The sequence below is a fragment of the Fusarium poae genome, chromosome 4 (assembly GCF_019609905.1).
Source record: "Fusarium poae strain DAOMC 252244 chromosome 4, whole genome shotgun sequence".
Taxonomy (NCBI): Eukaryota; Fungi; Ascomycota; class Sordariomycetes; order Hypocreales; family Nectriaceae; genus Fusarium; species Fusarium poae.
In genome coordinates, this window is record NC_058402.1 from 4,636,453 (window position 1) to 4,655,526 (window position 19,074).

General features: G+C 46.6%; 7 protein-coding genes across 7 annotated transcripts; 3 read left to right on the plus strand and 4 right to left on the minus strand.

Annotated features, from left to right (window-relative positions):
• Window positions 1–1,457: 1,457 nt before the first annotated feature.
• Window positions 1,458–2,285, plus strand: FPOAC1_011599 (uncharacterized protein; the record flags this gene model as incomplete). Its single annotated transcript, XM_044855971.1, has 1 exon — window positions 1,458–2,285. One exon carries the CDS (start codon window positions 1,458–1,460, stop codon window positions 2,283–2,285), a length of 828 nt encoding a protein of 275 aa, XP_044703284.1.
• Window positions 2,286–2,683: 398 nt separating this feature from the next.
• Window positions 2,684–4,912, plus strand: FPOAC1_011600 (uncharacterized protein; the record flags this gene model as incomplete). Its single annotated transcript, XM_044855972.1, has 1 exon — window positions 2,684–4,912. The coding sequence occupies one exon, from the start codon at window positions 2,684–2,686 to the stop codon at window positions 4,910–4,912; it is 2,229 nt and encodes a 742-aa protein (XP_044703285.1).
• A 175-nt stretch (window positions 4,913–5,087) lies between these two features.
• On the minus strand, window positions 5,088–7,352 carry FPOAC1_011601 (uncharacterized protein; the record flags this gene model as incomplete). The annotated part of the gene is made up of 5 exons (XM_044855973.1): window positions 5,088–5,693; window positions 5,748–6,134; window positions 6,301–6,542; window positions 6,762–7,106; window positions 7,286–7,352. The coding sequence occupies 5 exons, from the start codon at window positions 7,350–7,352 to the stop codon at window positions 5,088–5,090; spliced, it is 1,647 nt and encodes a 548-aa protein (XP_044703286.1).
• A 470-nt stretch (window positions 7,353–7,822) lies between these two features.
• Window positions 7,823–9,454, minus strand: FPOAC1_011602 (uncharacterized protein; the record flags this gene model as incomplete). Its single annotated transcript, XM_044855974.1, has 4 exons — window positions 7,823–8,507; window positions 8,554–8,672; window positions 8,727–8,995; window positions 9,049–9,454. The coding sequence occupies 4 exons, from the start codon at window positions 9,452–9,454 to the stop codon at window positions 7,823–7,825; spliced, it is 1,479 nt and encodes a 492-aa protein (XP_044703287.1).
• A 629-nt stretch (window positions 9,455–10,083) lies between these two features.
• On the minus strand, window positions 10,084–10,404 carry FPOAC1_011603 (uncharacterized protein; the record flags this gene model as incomplete). Its single annotated transcript, XM_044855975.1, has 1 exon — window positions 10,084–10,404. The coding sequence occupies one exon, from the start codon at window positions 10,402–10,404 to the stop codon at window positions 10,084–10,086; it is 321 nt and encodes a 106-aa protein (XP_044703288.1).
• Window positions 10,405–11,850: 1,446 nt separating this feature from the next.
• On the plus strand, window positions 11,851–12,930 carry FPOAC1_011604 (uncharacterized protein; the record flags this gene model as incomplete). The annotated part of the gene is made up of 1 exon (XM_044855976.1): window positions 11,851–12,930. The coding sequence occupies one exon, from the start codon at window positions 11,851–11,853 to the stop codon at window positions 12,928–12,930; it is 1,080 nt and encodes a 359-aa protein (XP_044703289.1).
• Window positions 12,931–13,196: 266 nt separating this feature from the next.
• On the minus strand, window positions 13,197–14,675 carry FPOAC1_011605 (uncharacterized protein; the record flags this gene model as incomplete). Its single annotated transcript, XM_044855977.1, has 1 exon — window positions 13,197–14,675. One exon carries the CDS (start codon window positions 14,673–14,675, stop codon window positions 13,197–13,199), a length of 1,479 nt encoding a protein of 492 aa, XP_044703290.1.
• Window positions 14,676–19,074: the final 4,399 nt, after the last annotated feature.

Consider the following 19,074-nt stretch of genomic DNA (forward strand, 5'->3'; position numbering starts at 1 on the left):
ATTCAAGTGAGACAAGTGAAGATCATACACATGGTTCAATTCCCTCGACCTTTGTTGTTCATGAACTATAATGTGAGATTTAGAATTTCGGAACTCCTTTAAGCTTGAATTTCCGAGACATAACAGCGGTGAATTTTATTCCGATCGACGGCATGGCAGATCCGAGCGCACCAACCCCTCGGCTCGGCAGTACGTATAACGTTACCTTGTGAAGCTCGAGGAACCTGTATAGGGTAATTGTCTCATTTTGGAGTTCAACAAATGGGCAAAAATATAGTCAAGTTACGCGTGGCTAGGAACATCTCAGCGATGGTTGAAACTCTAAACTTTTAGAATCTTGACAAATCTTTTTTCTTCAAAAGTAGAGGTCATCAGTCACGTAGAAAATGCTCGCGACTCAAATTGTTTGTGTAACGGGGAGCAGCTTCATCGTGACCCAATAGACAAAGTTGACCGTTGCCAATAGTCTTCTTTAGCCTCTGACCCCAGATTAGAGCAGTTCATCAAGCTAGAGACTCCTACTGCACATTGAGCAATAAACGATACGATCGATAGTCTGCATTAGGAACCTTTGTTGGGTCGTATAGTCTAGGTTTGGTGTTGGTCCTGCAGTTTACGGACTACCCCTGAAGCCTTGCAGGGCAGGCTTGATAATTCGCAGCGCTAGTACCTGAAAATAGCGCCAAGTTCAAAATTAACCGCTAAACAATACGAACTCCGCAGCGTCTCCATGTCTGGACATGTCCAATCAGCGTCTACGCCATCTCGTCTACCCCAGACCCAGTATTCAACTCGTGATCTTCGGCAAGGGGAACACTGGAGGCTAAAAAGCTTAGCTCAGTTGAATCGTTCGTCAAGCCAATTGACTTTGCGAGATTCGGATCAAACAAACGGTGGAGTCCGGATCGGGAGGAGGTTCCAGGGGAAAAGAGGCGTTCTAGATTTGCATTAGTAACCAATAATATAGGGAGACAAATCTCGGGTAGTCAAGCCACCGTTCAGCCATACGAATGTGCTTCTTTAATTAGGGCCAATGGTTCATTACCAAGCTTTACCGCGCGGTTTGTCTTGCCGAGATGATGGAATAACCCAATCAATTGAGTCTGAGCTCCGAGGCCCCTGATCACGTCAAATGTTGTTGACAACTCCGAATGGACTTCAGGGGAGTCTGTGCTGGTGTAAACTATGGCTGTCACTATGAGGCGCCAAGCGAAATTACAACACCATCTCCAAAGATCACGCCTTGTTGTTGGATCTCAACAGAAGCTAGTTGTGTTAGTTGTCATATCGTTCATACTAGTAATCATGAGGACATAAAAGAAACATATTTCCTCCTCCAAATCGTCGGTTCTTCACTCTCAGTCATCCAGTCACTCCTTCACACTCTTTACTCAACTCTTCAAGAGACAGTCACTCCTTTACTTTCTTTTTAAACACTCTCATCTAAATCAGTCAACATGAAGCTGTCCGCTGTCACCCTTCTCACTCTTGCCACCGGCATCATTGCCGCTCCCGTCGCTGAGGCCAGCAAGGAGGTCCGTTCCTACGGCAGCTACGAGCCTCCCAAGTCCACCTACGAGCAGCCCAAGGCTCCCAAGGAGGACAAGCCTAAGAAGCCTGAGTACAACCAGCCCAAGGCCCCCAAGCCTCACCACGAGAAGCCCAAGAAGCCTCACCACGACAAGCCTAAGCACTACGCTCCTCCTCACCACGAGAAGCCCAAGGCTCCTAAGCCCCACCACGAGAAGCCCAAGAAGCCCGAGACTCCCAAGAAGCCTTCTTACGAGGCTCCCAAGGCTCCCAAGCCCCACCATGAGAAGCCCAAGGCACCTAAGCCTCATCACGAGAAGCCCAAGAAGCCTTCTTATGAGGCTCCCAAGGCTCCCAAGCCTCATCACGAGAAGCCTAAGAAGCCCGAGACTCCTAAGAAGCCTTCCTATGAGGCTCCCAAGGCTCCCAAACCCCACCACGAGAAGCCCAAGGTTCCCAAGCCTCACCACGAGACTCCCAAGAAGCCCGAGTACAACCAGCCTAAGGCTCCTAAGCCTCATCACGAGAAGCCCAAGAAGCCCGAGACTCCCAAGACTCCCTCTTATGAGCAACCCAAGGCTCCCAAGCCCCACCACGAGAAGCCCAAGAAGCCTGAGACTCCCAAGAAGCCTGAGTACAACCACCCTAAGGCCCCTAAGCCTCACCATGAGACTCCCAAGCCCAAGCAGGAGCAGCCCAAGAAGCCTTCCTACGAGGCTCCCAAGCAGCCTGCTTACGAGGCCCCCAGCTACTAGATTCTCTAGACAGTGTTAAGTAGTGCAACTCAGTGTTGTCTTCAACCTTTGTCTCTATGAGAGTCTGAAGTAATGGACCGAGTGTGAATGGAATGCCTCATGTTTGGATGTTTGACTTTTTCTTCTTGTACTTAGTTGTCTTACCTTTATAATCACTGCAGTCAAATGAACAAGAAGGAATTCCATATTAATCTGATACTTTACCCGTAATCATGTGACTCGTTTTATGCCTCATAAATAGCCTGATGATATCACTTGCAGGATGAAATGATCATGCCTGTTTTCAGTTTAGTCAAGATGTGAGACGCTGCTGACTAACTACAATTCTAGGCAGACATTGTCAGCCCATCTGAGGCTTTTCTTCCCAGCTTCATCAACATTGTACAGAAGTTGTAAATATGGCTATATGCTCACTCTGTTCTCCTGCCTTGTCAAGTCCTTCAAGGCTTCCACGTCTCCCCGACTCATGGAAAACTGCCTGCGCCTTCCTTGAGTCCAGCTCCACGCCGTATTTCATCGGGAAGAAGGACAGCGATACCCCGCCTGAAGAGATCGGCCTACCTCATCATGTTGGTATAGACGCGCTCACCGAGTCAGCAAAAGAATGTCCGCTATGTAAGCTCATTCTGGAAAGAGTCGGCAAGTTCATTGAAGGTATGAAAAAGGTGGAACAGGATCCACACTACCGATATTTTGTGATCGAACGTCAAAATCATGGAGTACCTGAGAAATGGTCGTTCAAGCTTGTCCAGAGACTTGACGACGCTGATGGATTTGCGGTTCTTGCTGATAGCAAAAACAGGAGGTATATGTATCTGATGGATGTATTTGGCTTCTGTGTTGACCCAGCGGATTCACTGTATGCTACCATGACACGAGGTATTAGTGAGGCAGACAGCTCCTTGAAGAAAGGAAAGATCCGAGGATCCAAGGTCGGGTCTGATGCTGGATCGAAAGACACATTGAGTGTGGTCACAGGCTGGGTACACGATTGCTTACAGAGCCACGATTGTTGTCAGCCGGCTAAAACTCGTCTTCCTTCCCGTATTCTGGACCTTGAAGCATTGGACGACCCGAACAAGATTCGCCTACTGCAAACAACAAGTGAAGAAGAATATGGCTCTTACGTAACGCTTAGTTACTGCTGGGGATCTGATCCTACTTTCCACGTGCGAACTACTCACTCGACAATGTCTAGTCACCTAAACAGCATCGAAGTGGATAATCTTCCGCAAACGTATAAGGATGCGATCAAGATCACTCGCCATCTCGGAATTCGGTTTCTGTGGATCGATTCGCTGTGTATCTGCCAGGACGACGTCGAAGATTGGGCAAGGGAGTCTGCTGCTATGCAGCAAGTCTATGCTGGAGCGTACTTATCCATTGCCGCCGACAATGCTTCTGGATCCGAGCAGGGTTTCTTGAAAAGACAAGAACGAACACATGTGCCAGCTATCATCAATACATCAACTCAAAATGGCGATTCATCAAAGTCAATCGAGGTGGCTGGATATATCTTTCAAGTGCCTCCTAATAACGCATATCATGCCCGAGCATGGATGGTATTTAACAAGGAACCTCTCACTAAACGCGGATGGGCCATGCAAGAGCGACTTCTTCCTATAAGAGCGCTTCACTTTGGCAACGACCAGATGTTCTTCGAGTGCAATTGTCACCTATTGTCAGAAGATGGCGTTGAGGTCAAGGGTCGTTGGAACTCACTCTACCCTCTCAAAGAGAAAGGATTCAAAGATCCCGCGCGCAAGTCAAGAGTGAGTGCCGCGCATCAGCTGTGGTACCTGATCCTGGAAGACTTCTTCCATAGAATGGTTACTGTGAAGAGTGATCGTCTACCTGCGATTTCCGGTTTGGCGACCATGTTCCAGAGCAGGCTTACCGAGGAGATGGTGTCAAGAGCTGGCTCTGGTAATGTTCAGTATGTTGCGGGTCTATGGAGCAATGCCTTGATCGAAGGTCTTGAATGGACTGCTCTTGGCAAGGACAAGGACGGTATAACCCTGCCTGACAAGAAACCATTGCCAGGCGCAGAGAACTATATCGCACCTACCTGGAGTCCTGCCTCCTTCGACGATGTGTCTGCTCATGGTATGACCATGCCTGACTGGGTCGATGTCGCGACCGTCACAGATTTTAGCGTGACACCAAAGACCATCCACAACCCATTCGGCGAACTCATTGATGGTTGGATCCGCATCCGAGGTCCAATGATCAAGCTATCGCTCAGCGACTTACCGGACGAGGACCAGGAGAAGCTGGGAACATGGCGACGCAACATGAGACTCTGCACGCCACGGGGTGATGCATATGGTTCATACTCTTCTTTTGACACTTTTCGGGGACAGAACGAGGAAACACGAGCTTGGATAAAAGATAACGAGATATTTGCGTTGGTCCTATCGGTAAAGAAAGATGAAGAAGGCGAGACGAATGTACGACTTACATATCATACACTGATGGTTATGCCTGTGAGTCAGGACAAGCAGGTTGTGCCTGGCAGGAATGAGTTTATAAGGGTCGGGACGGTCTTCTTGAGCGATGATGAGCTTGGAGATGACAAAGAGTCAGTGGAGGATGTTTCAAAGTTCGTGGAGATAGTCTTGGTTTAATTGACTAGACGATTTCTTGAGCCTAGCAGGCCTTGGGCGATAAGAGTCCACGAGATGAAATCAATAGACTGTTTTATGCTACTTACAGTATACTTAGACCACTTTACTGGTAAGCTGAAGCTAAAAGGCGTCGCCCAATAAATAGTCTAGGCCGCTCGTCTCATGTCTTCTTTGGCTACGGCACTTCATGAAAAACGCTGATGCCGCCACCGCCCATGGAAATATGCCAGGTTATCTTTCCCTTCCATGGGAACCATGTCCACCCATCCGCTTCAACTTTATGCGTACCCACTTGAATATCCAAAATAACCATGCGGCTGTATATCTGTACTCGTTTCAGGGACATACCATAGCTAGCCGTGGTGTCGATTGGCTCAGCCAAACAATCCAACCGCACTTGGCCAACAGTACGCACACGACCATCCATATAGGAAAGAACAAAGCCCATGATTTGCACTGGCCCGTACGTTTCCTTGATCCAACAAGGAGTAATAGTTGATAAGCCAGTCAGTCGTTCTGAGAAATATAATACGCAAACTCCTATCCGACGCCATCTGTCGACGACCATGTCATGTGGAGTAACCGTCTCCTCAGGTGCTACCGTCGCCCCAACTAATGGCTTCTCGCCATGAAAGGCTAGTTGGTTGATACATCGCTGTGACTCATCAAAGTAGATAGTTGATGGTTTTCCAACAGGTAGATTAATGAGGTGATCCCAGTCCGCTGCTTGTCGCGTCTCCTGTGTGCCGATAGACCAGATTCGCCCGTTGCTGGTCCGCATCTGTTCAAGGTTAGCGAAACGAAATAATAACTATAAAGCCAGACCATGACTCACTACAATGTCGCTGTGTCGGGAATGCTTTTGCCATCTCCAGATCTCTGTGATTTGTTCGCCCTCATCAAGGACAAAGTGGAACCACTGAGGTTGAAAAACACGGCAATTACCACAGAAACCATAGATACCATAGTCTTGATAGTTTATCTCTGGTGAATCCGGATAATGGGCGAACAAGGTCAGACAAGAATCTTGCCAGGCGGCGCTTAGAGATTTCATCCCAACATCGTTCAAAATAAGAGAGCGCATTCTCTTAACCATTGGCAACCCTTTGGCACCTCTGTTAAGTCGTACAACTCTCGGAAAAAAATGAGGGTTCAAAGGTCTCTGCCAGTACGTTTTTGCAGGCATTGATCCCTGGCGATACAAAGCGCGTAGTTTGATACCCTGTGAATGTATTAGTTACGTGATAAATATAGAAAAGATGACATCTAAACTTGAGGGAATGACTTCACGTCATGGTCCGAATAGTATAAAGTGACCGGCCAAGTTCGTCTCTCTTACCTCGCGCGGCCATGTTTCTTATACCATCAGGGGCAGTATTCTCACTTACGTCTGATATAACCTCTATGTCTGGGTGGTCAGAATTAAAGCTGATGGTCTCCCACCACAAATCCGTCTCTCCCGCAGGCCTGAGTATTCCCTGGTACTGGGAAAGTGCATACACCATTTTTCTGATGCCCAGATGGTCATGTGCAACATATAGTAAGCTGCTCTCCTCAACCGCTGGTTTAATCAAGATTGAAAAGGTGCCGTCGATGGGCTCATTAGAGATACGACTGATGTAGTAGTTTCCTTGGAAGGAAACAAAGCTAGCCCAAATTGGATATTCTTGATATACAATATAACTGTTTTGCTGTGATACAGGATATTCAACGAGATTAGTACCATGGCATATCATGATATAGGTTAGACACAACCCTATGACTTCCTGTGTTGTCTCCGTTGGTAGTTTTGATAGCCTGGCGAAAACATCATCATCCGAGGCCCGTCGTGATTGAGAGTCGTAAAAACCAATGCTAGCTAGCTTTTGTAGATGAGTCCTTCTTCGAGCAGTGGCAGATAGTGATAAACCAAAATCTCCGGCAAGGACCTGTGCTACCCTCCAAGGAGACAACCCATGGCCTGTCAGATATTCTACGCATGTTGGATGGCTTGTCATCTGCCATTTGCCATCGTTGTCCCATGAGGTGTGAGAGTAGGTTATATGATGTTCACTTGACTCGGAAGAAGATGACTCAGAAGAAGGGGTCGAGACAGTTGTTTCTGGTGTTTCTGACGTTTCCAACATATCCGTCGTGAATTTGACAATAGAATTGCCGAATTCAGCAGACTGCAATGACCGGACATCTTTCGAGACTACACGTAGAGTTAGTAAATGGAGGGTATGGATCAAATCCTCCTTTGAGATTTGATAATTCTCCAAAAGAGACCAAAGTAAGAGCAAGAGGTAAAGACGGAAGAGAAGGCTTTTGTGTAGGCTGAGATTTTGCCTTGTCTAGAATGACGGACCTAATATTAGGGGCTTATTAACTTACCATTGACAATATCTTCTTCGACTTGAAAAGCGGCCTCACACAAGGCACAAAAAGGTCTAACAGACATGTTGAGAAATGATATGGCTGAGGATGTATGACGAAAGTTGAGGCGGGGTTCACCTTTAAATAGATACGTTGAAAAGGGTTAGTTAGATCAGCGTTACATTAAAGATACATGGGGCTATTTAGCACGTAGCTAATGCAAGCCCCTTTTCTTATCACTTTCAGTAGTCTATTAACTAAGTATTAGGGAAATAATATTAATATTCAAGATATAAAAGTAACCAGTCTGAGAATTGTAGTTTGTCTGCATATCTCTCCAGATCACGTAACGCTCGCGGGCTCCGACAATATATGATTGGAGGAACTGATTCTAATCATTCAACTAAGCAAGAAACTCTAATCTAATAATTCAATACTGGAGCTGCCCCCACAGAGGTGAAGTGGTCTGAAGTGATACATCGATTACCATGGTCTTATTCACGGATCCCGGGATACGTGAGGGGACAGTAATGCTCAATCACGCCACCTTCAGAACTACTCAACAGCCAAATCCTCCCATAGCATACCCAAATCTGTGGACCAAACGACATCAAACCACGCCATAGATCGAAGCTCTATCATCAAACCATCCCAACTCAACTTTCTCAGCGACATGACGTGATTCAGATGGTTCACAAAGAATTGCCTCTCGTCATCCACTTCAGTAATAGCTCCAGCAACTAAAACAAACAGTTTCAGGTGCTCAGGAACAGAACAAGGTAGTCCCTGTGCACCGTAGAGCCTTGACAATTTCCCTCTAAATTGTGGAGTCACCAAGTTGAAGCGTCTGTTTCCAGCTAGAAACGTTGCAGGGCCTGATAGGTACAAAAGGGCGGCAAGGCGGACTATCTCGTACGTTCTCAACCAAGTCTCGCGTGAGTCTCCGTTTGCTTCGAGATTTCCATATCGAGGTAACATCAGAACGGCGTGGATTGTCGTTTGCAATGCTTCAAGTAGAGCCTCATCCTTACTCTGTTCGATCTCGGACTTTCCTGTAGCCAAGCTTGATAATCTCGAAAGCATTTGAAGAATCTTGTTAATAATGGCATGACAGTGTTTACCAACGTCTAGCACGATATCCGTCGAGCTATATGTTGCCTGATGTGCGTCATATAGGTGGTCTTCCTGGAATACCAAGTAAGGAACTTGATCCAAAGTCATGGAACCGATCAAATCCACCCTAAACATGTCAGTAAACTACAATAACAACTTGGAGAGACTTGTACCAGACGGCTGTGACTCGTATATATTGTGAGGTAAGGGTATTGAGACTGCCTCTATACTGAATCATTTTTTGTATTCCAAGCATGTGAGTTTTCCACCTTTCGAAGTTATTGGTGAATATCTACCGCATCATTAACCACAGGTCGTCAGAATAGACATCAAGGAGGATACCTACATCGTAGCATGCCAAGTTGACCATCACGCCGATGATAGCTTCATGGGCTTTAACACAGGGGTTTTCGAGCTTTTTCCTCAGACTTTCAACTGAAGTCTCGTAGTGAGTCAGACTGCCAAAGCCTTCTTGTGGTTCTTTTCCTCCCGTAGTCTCGGGGTCGACCTCAAGACGAGCCAGGGCCAAATGAAAGGCGCCTTCGTCGATAAAGGACAGAGAAAAGCAAAGTTCACGCATCTGCCGGCATACAGGTGCTTCTTGAGATATAGCCACTGCGAAATATTAGGGAAAAAGACTAATTAATTGCATTCAGATGTGGACTAACAAAAATGAATCATTTTACTTGTACGCGCAGACATGGGAAGTGATCTGATCTTCTTCTGCTCAGGAACGGGGCAAGGGATGAGACGCAGGCAGTGACGAGGTAGGGGAGCTGATGATTGTCCAGCTGATATATCTCGATCACGTGGTAGAGAGTCTGTCGCGGTACAATCGACAGCTAGAACAGGCGATATATCGGAGTTGTTTGGTTCTGGATCGGGCGGCGTTGGCAGAGTGGTTGGTATCGTCTTGTTTGGTTGGTGGCGCCTCCGAGTGAGGCCAATCGGCTTCATGACATGGCTGTTGATCCTCTTTCGTGTCTTTCGGTTTTTCATGTCCTGTGGCCGCGCGATATTGACGAACAAAAAGTCCGTCGTGGGCGGAGGATTGTTTAGCTGTGAATGCGACATTGCAGCGGCGAGGAGTGATGCGTTGCGTGTCTGGCTTGAATTGAACAGATTGGTCAAGGTTTTCTCCAAAATTTCAACCTCCAACTCTTGATAAGAGGTATTTATAGGACTAGGCAGCTGATACGTAAAACTTCCAGGTTAGACGGCACAGTCAGCACTGACAGGGATGCGCAAACTTTAGCAGGGGTACAACTGTGCAGAGCCTGGGGAAAGGAAGGGGAAAGGAAGGATTGAGATCGGTGGGCAGTAGCATTGAGTAGACAGTCAAATAGATTTACTTTATTCAACGCAAGCAAGGCTGTTCTGAGATAATACCTTGAGCTAGGGTTAACTAACCATGTCACACCTCACAAGCTTATGTTATGCCACAACTCGGTTTCATAGTCTTAAATTGCCTTGCATGAGTGTATACAGCATTCCCGTCGCCTTTCAGATAGACTTGGGTTTACAATTTCCTGTTCCTTTGTCCAACACCCATTCTAGCATAATACTGGAAATTCAAGGGTCCTCTTTCGACCGTCAAAGTCTGAAACAAAGACTTAATAGACAGAGTAGATTGCTTGACAGACGATTCGAAATATCGCTGTCGCCTCATCAGCGTGCCCAATCGTGGCAGTAGCCTATCGCTTCTAGCTTAACTCCTGCATCCATTGACCAGATCCAGTGACTGACAAGGCAGGGCTGACGCCAGGCGGGCTTAGATCGCCCGTGGCTACAACGCCGTTATCAAAGCGGAATTTGAAAGTGTTTGGTCCGATTTGTCCATTGAATGAACGCGAGGAAAACAGCCCATTGACATTTTCGTATGCAAGGGTGACATTGTTTGTGCTGAAAGGCTCAACACTGGGTGTTACTGCTCCTGCAAAAGTGACTTGTCTATCGTCAATAACGAAAACAAGAGTGATGCGGTCGGCACTGTTGCGAGTGAGGACTCCTTGTGCGGTAGACATGATGATCAAGAAATGAAGTCGAGATAAATATAATGAGGTGTTGAGGTTTATTGAAGTGATTGAGAAGCTTATGGGAATGACACTGAGTAAGTAGGAGACTTGTCGAGTGGGAAGCTGCTCTTTATACCCGAAATCAATGTATTGAACCGAGGGTTTTCAGCCGAAGTGGGAAAAGCCGATGGCTTGCTGCAAGATGGAACTTTCCTTCTCCTGCGTCATATGTATTCACAGATCGTCCTCCTACGGCACTGTATCTCCATGGTTCAAGATATGGAGGAGTAATCAGCCACTAAGTCTGGCGCTGGAAGCTAAGAAACAAGAGCTGAAACTCCCAATCGAGTAACTGATAGACCAGTAGGGGCCTGAGTTGATGTGATAGGGTTATCGAGAATGAGCCTTTCTATTCAACCCTAAGCAATGGAATCAGGTTTAGCTGAAAGCTTTATAAATTTATTCATACTGGCCTTTGGCTAATGCATGAAGTATGTCTCAGTTGACGATTGGTTTCCCCAATGAAACAAGGTTGGACAACTTGCGTAGCGTGCCATCTCGATGCCACATGTAAAATTACTATCAAAACGCTGACCTTCACAATGATGTAAGTACGTCAATTGCTTACTTTTACTAGGCCTTTTCTTAGTTAGCGCTTTTCATTTTAGTGTCATTTATGATTCTAACACTTCCGGTATTATATACGGCTGAACTGCGACTTAATAAGCAGTATTGCCATTGCTTTGTGGTATTGTCTGTACGCATATCGGCAGTAAAGTCCCTATGAAATGATGTTACTAATAGCAACAGATAGTACCAGATTGCCTGTGAGAGCTAGACGACTAGATAAATGTCAGAGTTTCTGTCTGCACAACTATTCCGTAATTAAACCATCATCAGTCAAGCCCCGGATCATGCAACAATCAAAGTATAGCAAACGAGACCCAATTAGATGTTCCGAGTTGGGGAGCTCGTTGAACTGCGGAGTGACTTTGCGATTAGTGATTATCCATCATTCAGCCCATCAGCTCGGCTCTAACTAATCATGCAGCCCTTCTAAATTTTGACTGGAGTTGGCAACTTGATAGCAAATCCCGCTTATCCCGAGACCATGTTCACTTTTGATTTGTGCGCTATCGCTGACAAGGAGGTCGACAAGCTTTCGATTGCGGGACGATCATCAATAACTGATTATCGACAACATCCATACTTACGATGGAATACTAATCATTAAATAGTATTTGCAATGCAGAATTACAAACAATCTGAGTATAGAAAGATTTGTCATTTTGAATTCAATATCCTATGTATTGTCTGAATATGCACACACACATATATATCTCTGTGTAGACGCTCGATCATTCCGGATATCCTCAGCATTGCCATTCTATCACCAACACTGAAAGAAAGAAACTATTTCAGATATCCTCTAGCTTAAACTCCCCCATCACAAATATGACTCGTCGTATCTTCGTCATCGGAGCCACAGGAGCCCAAGGCCTGCCTGTCTGTCGAGGCCTCACCAAAGATGGTGCCTACAGCCTCCGCGTCCTGACCCGTGACACCAAATCAGCGCGCGCAAAGCAACTGGCTGAACTTGGCGATGTTGAATTCATCGAAGGATCTTTTGCCAATGAAGAAAATCTACGTAAAGGCTACGATGGCTGCTATGGCGCCTTTGTCAATATTGACGGATTCAATACCGGCGAGAAAACGGAAATCTTCTGGACGATTCGCGCCTACGAGTTGGCCATCGAATGTGGCATCAAGTTCTTCGTTTTTGGAAACTTGGACTACGCTTATAAAAAGGGAGGATACGATCCCAAGTTCCGAACCGGCCATTACGATGGTAAAGGTCGACTTGGAGAGTGGATGCTTGATCAGAGGAAGAGCCACAGCATGGGCACTGCGCTTTTCACCACAGGTCCATATATCGAAATGGCCGTCTCTGCTCAGAGTGCCATGGTGCCTCGTATTGTTGACGGTGTTGTGGCTTGGTCTGTCCCGCTCGCTGATGGAGCCATGGTGCTTGTCGCTCTGGATGACTGCGAGTATTATGTCCGCTGGCTCTTTGACCATCCGGAACGGTCTGATGGTATGGATCTCGAAGTTGCCATCGATCATATTACAATCGATGGACTTGCCAAATCTTTCCAAAAGGTCACCGGCAAGCCCGCCAAGTATATTGACATCCCGCTTTCAGCTTATTTCGAAAACTTGCCTGCACAGGGCAATATTCCAGCTGGGTACAACGCGGACGCAAAGGATCCTGCAACCATGACGATTAAGCAGAACTTTACTGGGTTCTGGAATCTGTGGAGACATTCTGGTGGGAATATGGGGGTCATCAAAAGGGATTATAAGCTTTTGGATGAGATTCATCCAAACAGAATTAGGACTGCGGAGGAGTTCTTTCGCAGGGAGGAGGACAAGCGCAAGGCATTGGGCCTTTGTGATCTGTATGAGGCGATTGAGAGTGGGGACCTTGGAATTATTCTGAAGGCTCGTGAGGATGGAAGAAAGGGTGCGCTTTGATACTGTGGGTTAACAGGTCTTACAATGTATCTGCTATCAATGTTAAATCCAACGCGGTAAATCACTCAACCAGAAATGGAAAGAACTGGAAATGAACAAATAAATTGTCAAGGCTATGCTATGTTCGCTTTGTGGTATATGCTTAGTCTATAAGTTATGAAAAAGAAAACGCCAAAATAAATCCCAGCTCATGACTCGTATGTATCCTATCCTGTTCAGAGCTCAATGTCGATCCATCATTTCGTAAAATTGGAAGGACGATCACTTTACAATGCAGAGTTGTCTCCGCAGCTGAAAGTACCGTTGACATTGTCACCAGTAGCGAAAATCTCGAGCATCTCAGTCAATGAGGCCCAGAGACCAGCACCGTTGAGGAAGAAGGCAAAGAGGATGATGCTGACGTTGAGAGCGAAGAAAGCAATGTTCTTTCCGCCCTTGAAGTGGATGTCCTTGCGGGAGACGATATAAAAGACACCACTCATTCCAAAGGAGAACCAGGCGTAGGTGGTGGCGGACTGGATCGAGACGATGGAGTCGAAAATAGGGATGGCATTGGCAAGGATGAAGGAAATGATCCAGAAGATGGTGGTGCAAATCATCCAGGCCGCCCAAGATCGGATGCTGTTGGAGGTGATTTCGTGAGTGGCCTTCATCTGCTTCATGCAGACAATGAACATGTACTTGACACCGACGTGGCCGTTTGCAAGAGCACCAGTCAAGATTGCGGGGAGAACAACACCGTAGGCGGCCTTGGCGTAGATGTGAGGGGCGGATCCGAGAGCAGGAGAGGTCGTGTACTCGCCGGCGAGACAGTAGATACCGGTGGCGAGCATGGTGTAGAAAGCGGTAGTAAGGAAGATCAACCAGGTGAGAGAGAAGGGGAAATCCTTTTTGGGGTCCTTCATCTCAGCCATGTACGACACGTATGAGTGGTTACCAGCATAAGCGAAGACAATCTTGAGAACAGCGTTGAAGATGTTGCGGAATCCAGGGTTGTTGAAAGCCTTGATGGTGGGTTTCCAATCCTCGGGGGCCTTGACGGGGTCGGCGAAACCAAGACTGATCATGACGATAAGAACGGCTCCAACAAGACTGATGACGGTAGGAGGACCACTGCGAGAGATGAACTTGACAGTACGAGGCACGCAGAGGAGGAATGAGATGACAGCAGCGACAGCCATAAAGCCGACGGTGCAGATGGCATGCTCAGTCATGGTGTTGAAAGCAATTGAGATGGTGACAATGGCAGAGGAGCAGAACATGATGACCTGGATGAGAAATCCAATGGCCACGATAATTTGCCATGTTCGACCACCAGCAACCTTGGCAAGGTCAATGATGTGCACGCACTGAGGGTGCAAGATGGAGAAGCGATATAGCTCAAAGCCAGTGTACCAGGCCAAGAGGGCAGAACCGAAGAGAGTGATGAGCGCAGGGACGAGACCAAGAGTTGCAAAGGCACTGGGAAGACCGAGGGCGCCAATACCGAATTGGTTGGTGAGAAGAGCAAAGATTGTACCCCAGCGGGTCATAGTTCTGTAGCTTTTTCCATCCTCACCCTCAAAGATGTTGCCGATCTCATCGCTTGTCTCGCCCTTGGGTACTTCGCTGTCTGAACCGGAAGTCGTGTCGTGCTCGTACTTGGGGGGAGAATTTGAGTCGGAAGGGTCCAACTTGAGAGGTTGTTGGTTTCCTTTTTCGGACTCGCTGGCGAGATTTGTTGTAGGCTCTGATGTGGCTGCCATTGTGATTGTTGGTGGTTGTGGTTGTGGTGGTGGTGAGTGGAAGAGAGGCTAGGATCTGAGGAATTCTTGTCAGTTCAAAACGTCCGAGCGAGATCTTTTTCAAGTGGAGGTAAATCGGGTCTTGGCAGTAGGCGAGGGCAGAATAAATATGGGCTGGGCAATTTGATGAAGTCATATGCATCTATGATGTAGAGCGTATCTGAAGTGAAACACATAAGGGGACCTGTAAAATGTGGCTCTTCATGATCAGGGTTTTGAGTGTATCTGCGTGCATTGCTGTTCGACATGTCGTCTTGCATGCAGAACCGAAGGACTAAAAATAACAGGGTTTAAGGGATATACATAGGTACTTACATCGAAGGGTTCAAAGAAGTCTGACCGCACAAAGACAGGAAGGGATCTGCAAGCGTTGTACTCTAGTAAAAAAAGAACACGAGTTGTTGATATGAGTGATGAAAAGGAAGAGAGTCTGAGAGAATGGAAACCGTCAGAAACGGGAATGGGGGACAGATGGGCTGGGTCTAAATAGCTCAACAATTTGAAGATCTGACGCAGGAAACGCCGAGAACTTTTTCTTACCAACATCTGGAACGTTAGCTAGGTTGGACTAGAGGGACAGGCATAGCCTCACTTTGATCCCTCCCTTACTGCAAGAAGGATCGGTCCCCCATGGGGCAGAACAAGGGCAGTGGAGCGTTGAGAATGAGTGATGTCGATGTTGATGTCTGCTTGAGGCTGAGGCTACGTCATAGAGACAAAACAGCACTAGTCAAAGAAAAGAATACATTGTACTCGATTCAGGAGACGAGACCCGGTCATGCCGTGCGGGAATTTGCCGTGTGCGTTGGGTTGGGTTGGTTCGAAGGAACGAAGAGAATTAAGGGTCGTTGCCAAGCTCTGAATAGCGTCATGTCATGGTGGAAACGCCAAGAACGGAGACTGAATAAATAGTGGATATTGATAGAGAAAAACAGGAGTAAAATAATGGGTCGACAAAGACGTGTATTACGTATCTACTATTACGGTACCTGGAAAGGGAAAAAAAACAAGGGTTTGCTTTTACTTTGTCATGAGTTTCAGTACTCTGTAATGAGATCACTTGCCCTGTCCAGTACCTGAATAACAAACTGAGGTTATGATAAACTTCCCTCCTCTACGGACAAAAGAAGAAACTCGAGAGCCGCTAGCGTGATGTGATGCAGGGAACGCTATTATCGGGAAGAGACCGATCCCAGCAACATTCTCGGCACCTCGTTCTTCTTTAACTAGTTACTCCGAGACACGGGAACTGAAATTGTCTTTTCGCGACCTCTTATTGGTGCGCGGAACATTCTTTACCGTATTCCAAGTGTCCACATTGCTGAGTTTGGACGCGGTTAAAAACTGTGCCTGTTCAGTTTTGCCCAAATACGGATGAGATACGTACTCTCTCGATACTGTAATTTACCGTAGAGTTTAATACCCGTGAGCACGGGCAATAGACGGACGAGACAGAATAGGATAGACCGCCTTTGCCGCCGCCTCATTTTTCTTTTTCTGCCTGTCGTCTGTCCTTCCGATACGGACCAGTGTTGCATCCTGAGAGCATCAGGGCATATCGCTGTTTGACTGTGACAAATTGCTTCAATTCTCATTCGCCACAGACTAATGTAGTAGCCGTTACTGACCGAGACTACTTCATGCTTGAGACCGTCTAGAACTCGGTTGAGAGAAAAAAATAAAAGCATGACCTTGATGTGGATATCATCAAATGGGACTCAATGGGACTGCGGATGCCAATTAGACCAGTATCAGAATCAAATGGTCAAATCAGCAAGTAAGGACACAGTCTAGACGCGTTCAACTGAGGGTCAGCCAAAATAATAATGCCGCGGATATAGTGGCAGAGACTGGCTCTGGATTGTTGAGTACAATGGGTCTGTCTACTCGCCAACGTCTGGAACTTGTCGATAGGCAAACTTGACCAAAGTGTTTGAGATCAGGTATCCGTGATGTATTATTCGTTCTCCTATTTTCTCTACGTACCTGCGTACGGGTACTTCCGTAACAAACTCTATGCTGATCAGGGAAACACGGACTCATGCCTTGGCCTGTTCATCGTTTCGCCTAAGTCTTGAGTATCTGGTTGACACAAATGTGCAGACACTTTGCATGACAAACAAGGGGTATTTTTCTTGAACCCTTCCCATCTCCCAGTTTGCCGCCCAGACGCGGCAGTGCCGAAAAGACGAACAGAAGCTGTTGGAACGGAATTGAACTGACTCGTTCACCGTATCCCAGTACGGAAAAGCGCCGCACAGCATGACCGCCTCTTCGAGAGTGGATCGACAGTAAAGAAAAAACTTGCCAAGGAGTCGTTATTGGAATCGGAAAAGATTGAATGGGTCGATTTCTTGGCCAATATAGCTGTAGATATGAGTGGGTATTTCTGTCCCGTCCACCTTCGCTAACAAGCCTCAAATTCTTTCTCTTTGATGAGCTCATTTGCCGTGGCGTGGTCTCAGATTACGTTATAGTAACCCGACGCTCAGGTTTTTTTACTGAAACATCCTGTTTTTTCATCAGGTTTAGCTTTTAGTCTTTGCTAATAAAGATGAGCAACTGGTGAGACTGGCTAATCTTTTACTGACAACCATGCTTACTCGTAATGTTTCCTTCAGGGTCTTTACGCAGCGCAGTACATATCTGCCTGGCATCTTGACTGCCGTCCGCCCAGTGCCAGGGTATATACTATCTATGGACATATTCCACTATTTTATGGATATTTTGATCAATGTTTGATGGATCCAATCCACTGTACCCCAGATTGAATATGCACACTATGCACAATGGTTACTTTTTTCGGAATAGACGCATTTTAGCGGATATATGGCGGTTATAGTACCCCAATGTAGTATGCAAAAGAATGTAAATTCCATGCGTGCAGTTGCGAGCACGGTGGACAGAAATGCTCCACGCTATAACAACAGAAAGTGACGGGAATAATTCTATCACTACCAGTATTTTGTAACGATTTACTGTTGCAATTTTACGATCCATCTCACTGGGAAGATGCAATACACACACAAGTGAAGGATGACAGTTTCAGAGCCTATCATTTATGCATAGTTTGTCCAAGATAAGCATGAGAAACTCATACCCTTTTACAAGATGACCCTTTCTTCAAGGTTCATTTGGACAAGCATAGTCCTTGACAACATAACACAGTACCTGCCTATTATATACTATGCGTCTGAACTCGAAAACGTGCCTCAATGTCACCGTATTTGACCAGAACGTTGAATACATTGTCTCCATCAAATGCCACAGTTCTCTCATGACTGCCCCGGACCATGTTACGGGATATCCAATCGGCTGGTATGCTTCTTCAGGGTCTTTTTCTGTCGGTCATTAGTTACTGGCAGGCCCGGTCCAGGTTGTCACGCTGATCAACAGTGATATGATATGTCTCATGAGCATTCGCCTATACATGGGTACACTCAAGGATTCCACGAGGCGAAAGAAGATAAGGCTGCACGTGCTTGAGGCATTTAAATTCGCGATTATTTTGCTCAGATGCAAGTCGGTTAAACAGACCGAGACGAGACGCAGCTCTCCATCAATATGCAAAAGACGGAGATATACTCCGCCACATCTTCCATCTCGACTTTCGGTATTCGGCGTTGATCGTGCTCCTACATTTCCTGTCATCCCCATGGCTTTTAAATTGCCAAGATGTATAGAAGAACTCGGGTAAAGTTTCTAGCCAAGACGATCGGCACGAGTTGACGGAACGATAAGCACGGGATTGGTTTTAAGTTGAACTTGGCGTCGAGTGGAAGTGGACCCGGACAGCTGGATGCGGAGGAGGAGCACGTTTGATCAGCTCGTATCCCAGACAGCTGAGGCAACCCGAAAGGTCACTGGACTAGGTAGTTAGTTGGGTAGTAAAACTACAGTCTCGGCTTGGGCATAGATTGCAGAGAGTGCGATCGACAGCCGTTCGGGAACGTGTATTATACAGAAACTGGAAGCGAGCGGTGAAACTCCCGATTTTCGGTCCGATGGATCGACCCTATACCTGGACTTCCAGGGCCGAATACTGACGTGTGAACTGCTTCCGAAACAAAAGATATGCGAAAAAACCTGATATTAAACAGTCGTTGTAGACCTCACAGGACGATATGTGGAGTTTTAATTAGTAAACATTGGGGTATTTTACGTGTACCTGCAGCATCAGGCTGGGTCGCAAGGGAAATAACGGAATGACTTGGAAGATGCAGGCTATTGTGTCAAGCAATCCTCCATCTATGATATCAAGTGAAGAAAAAAAAGTGGAAGACGTTCACGTAGGATAAGGATGTGATTAACAAGTTCTCGTTGGCAACGAGGAATACAGGTCGCAATGGTCTATCTATAG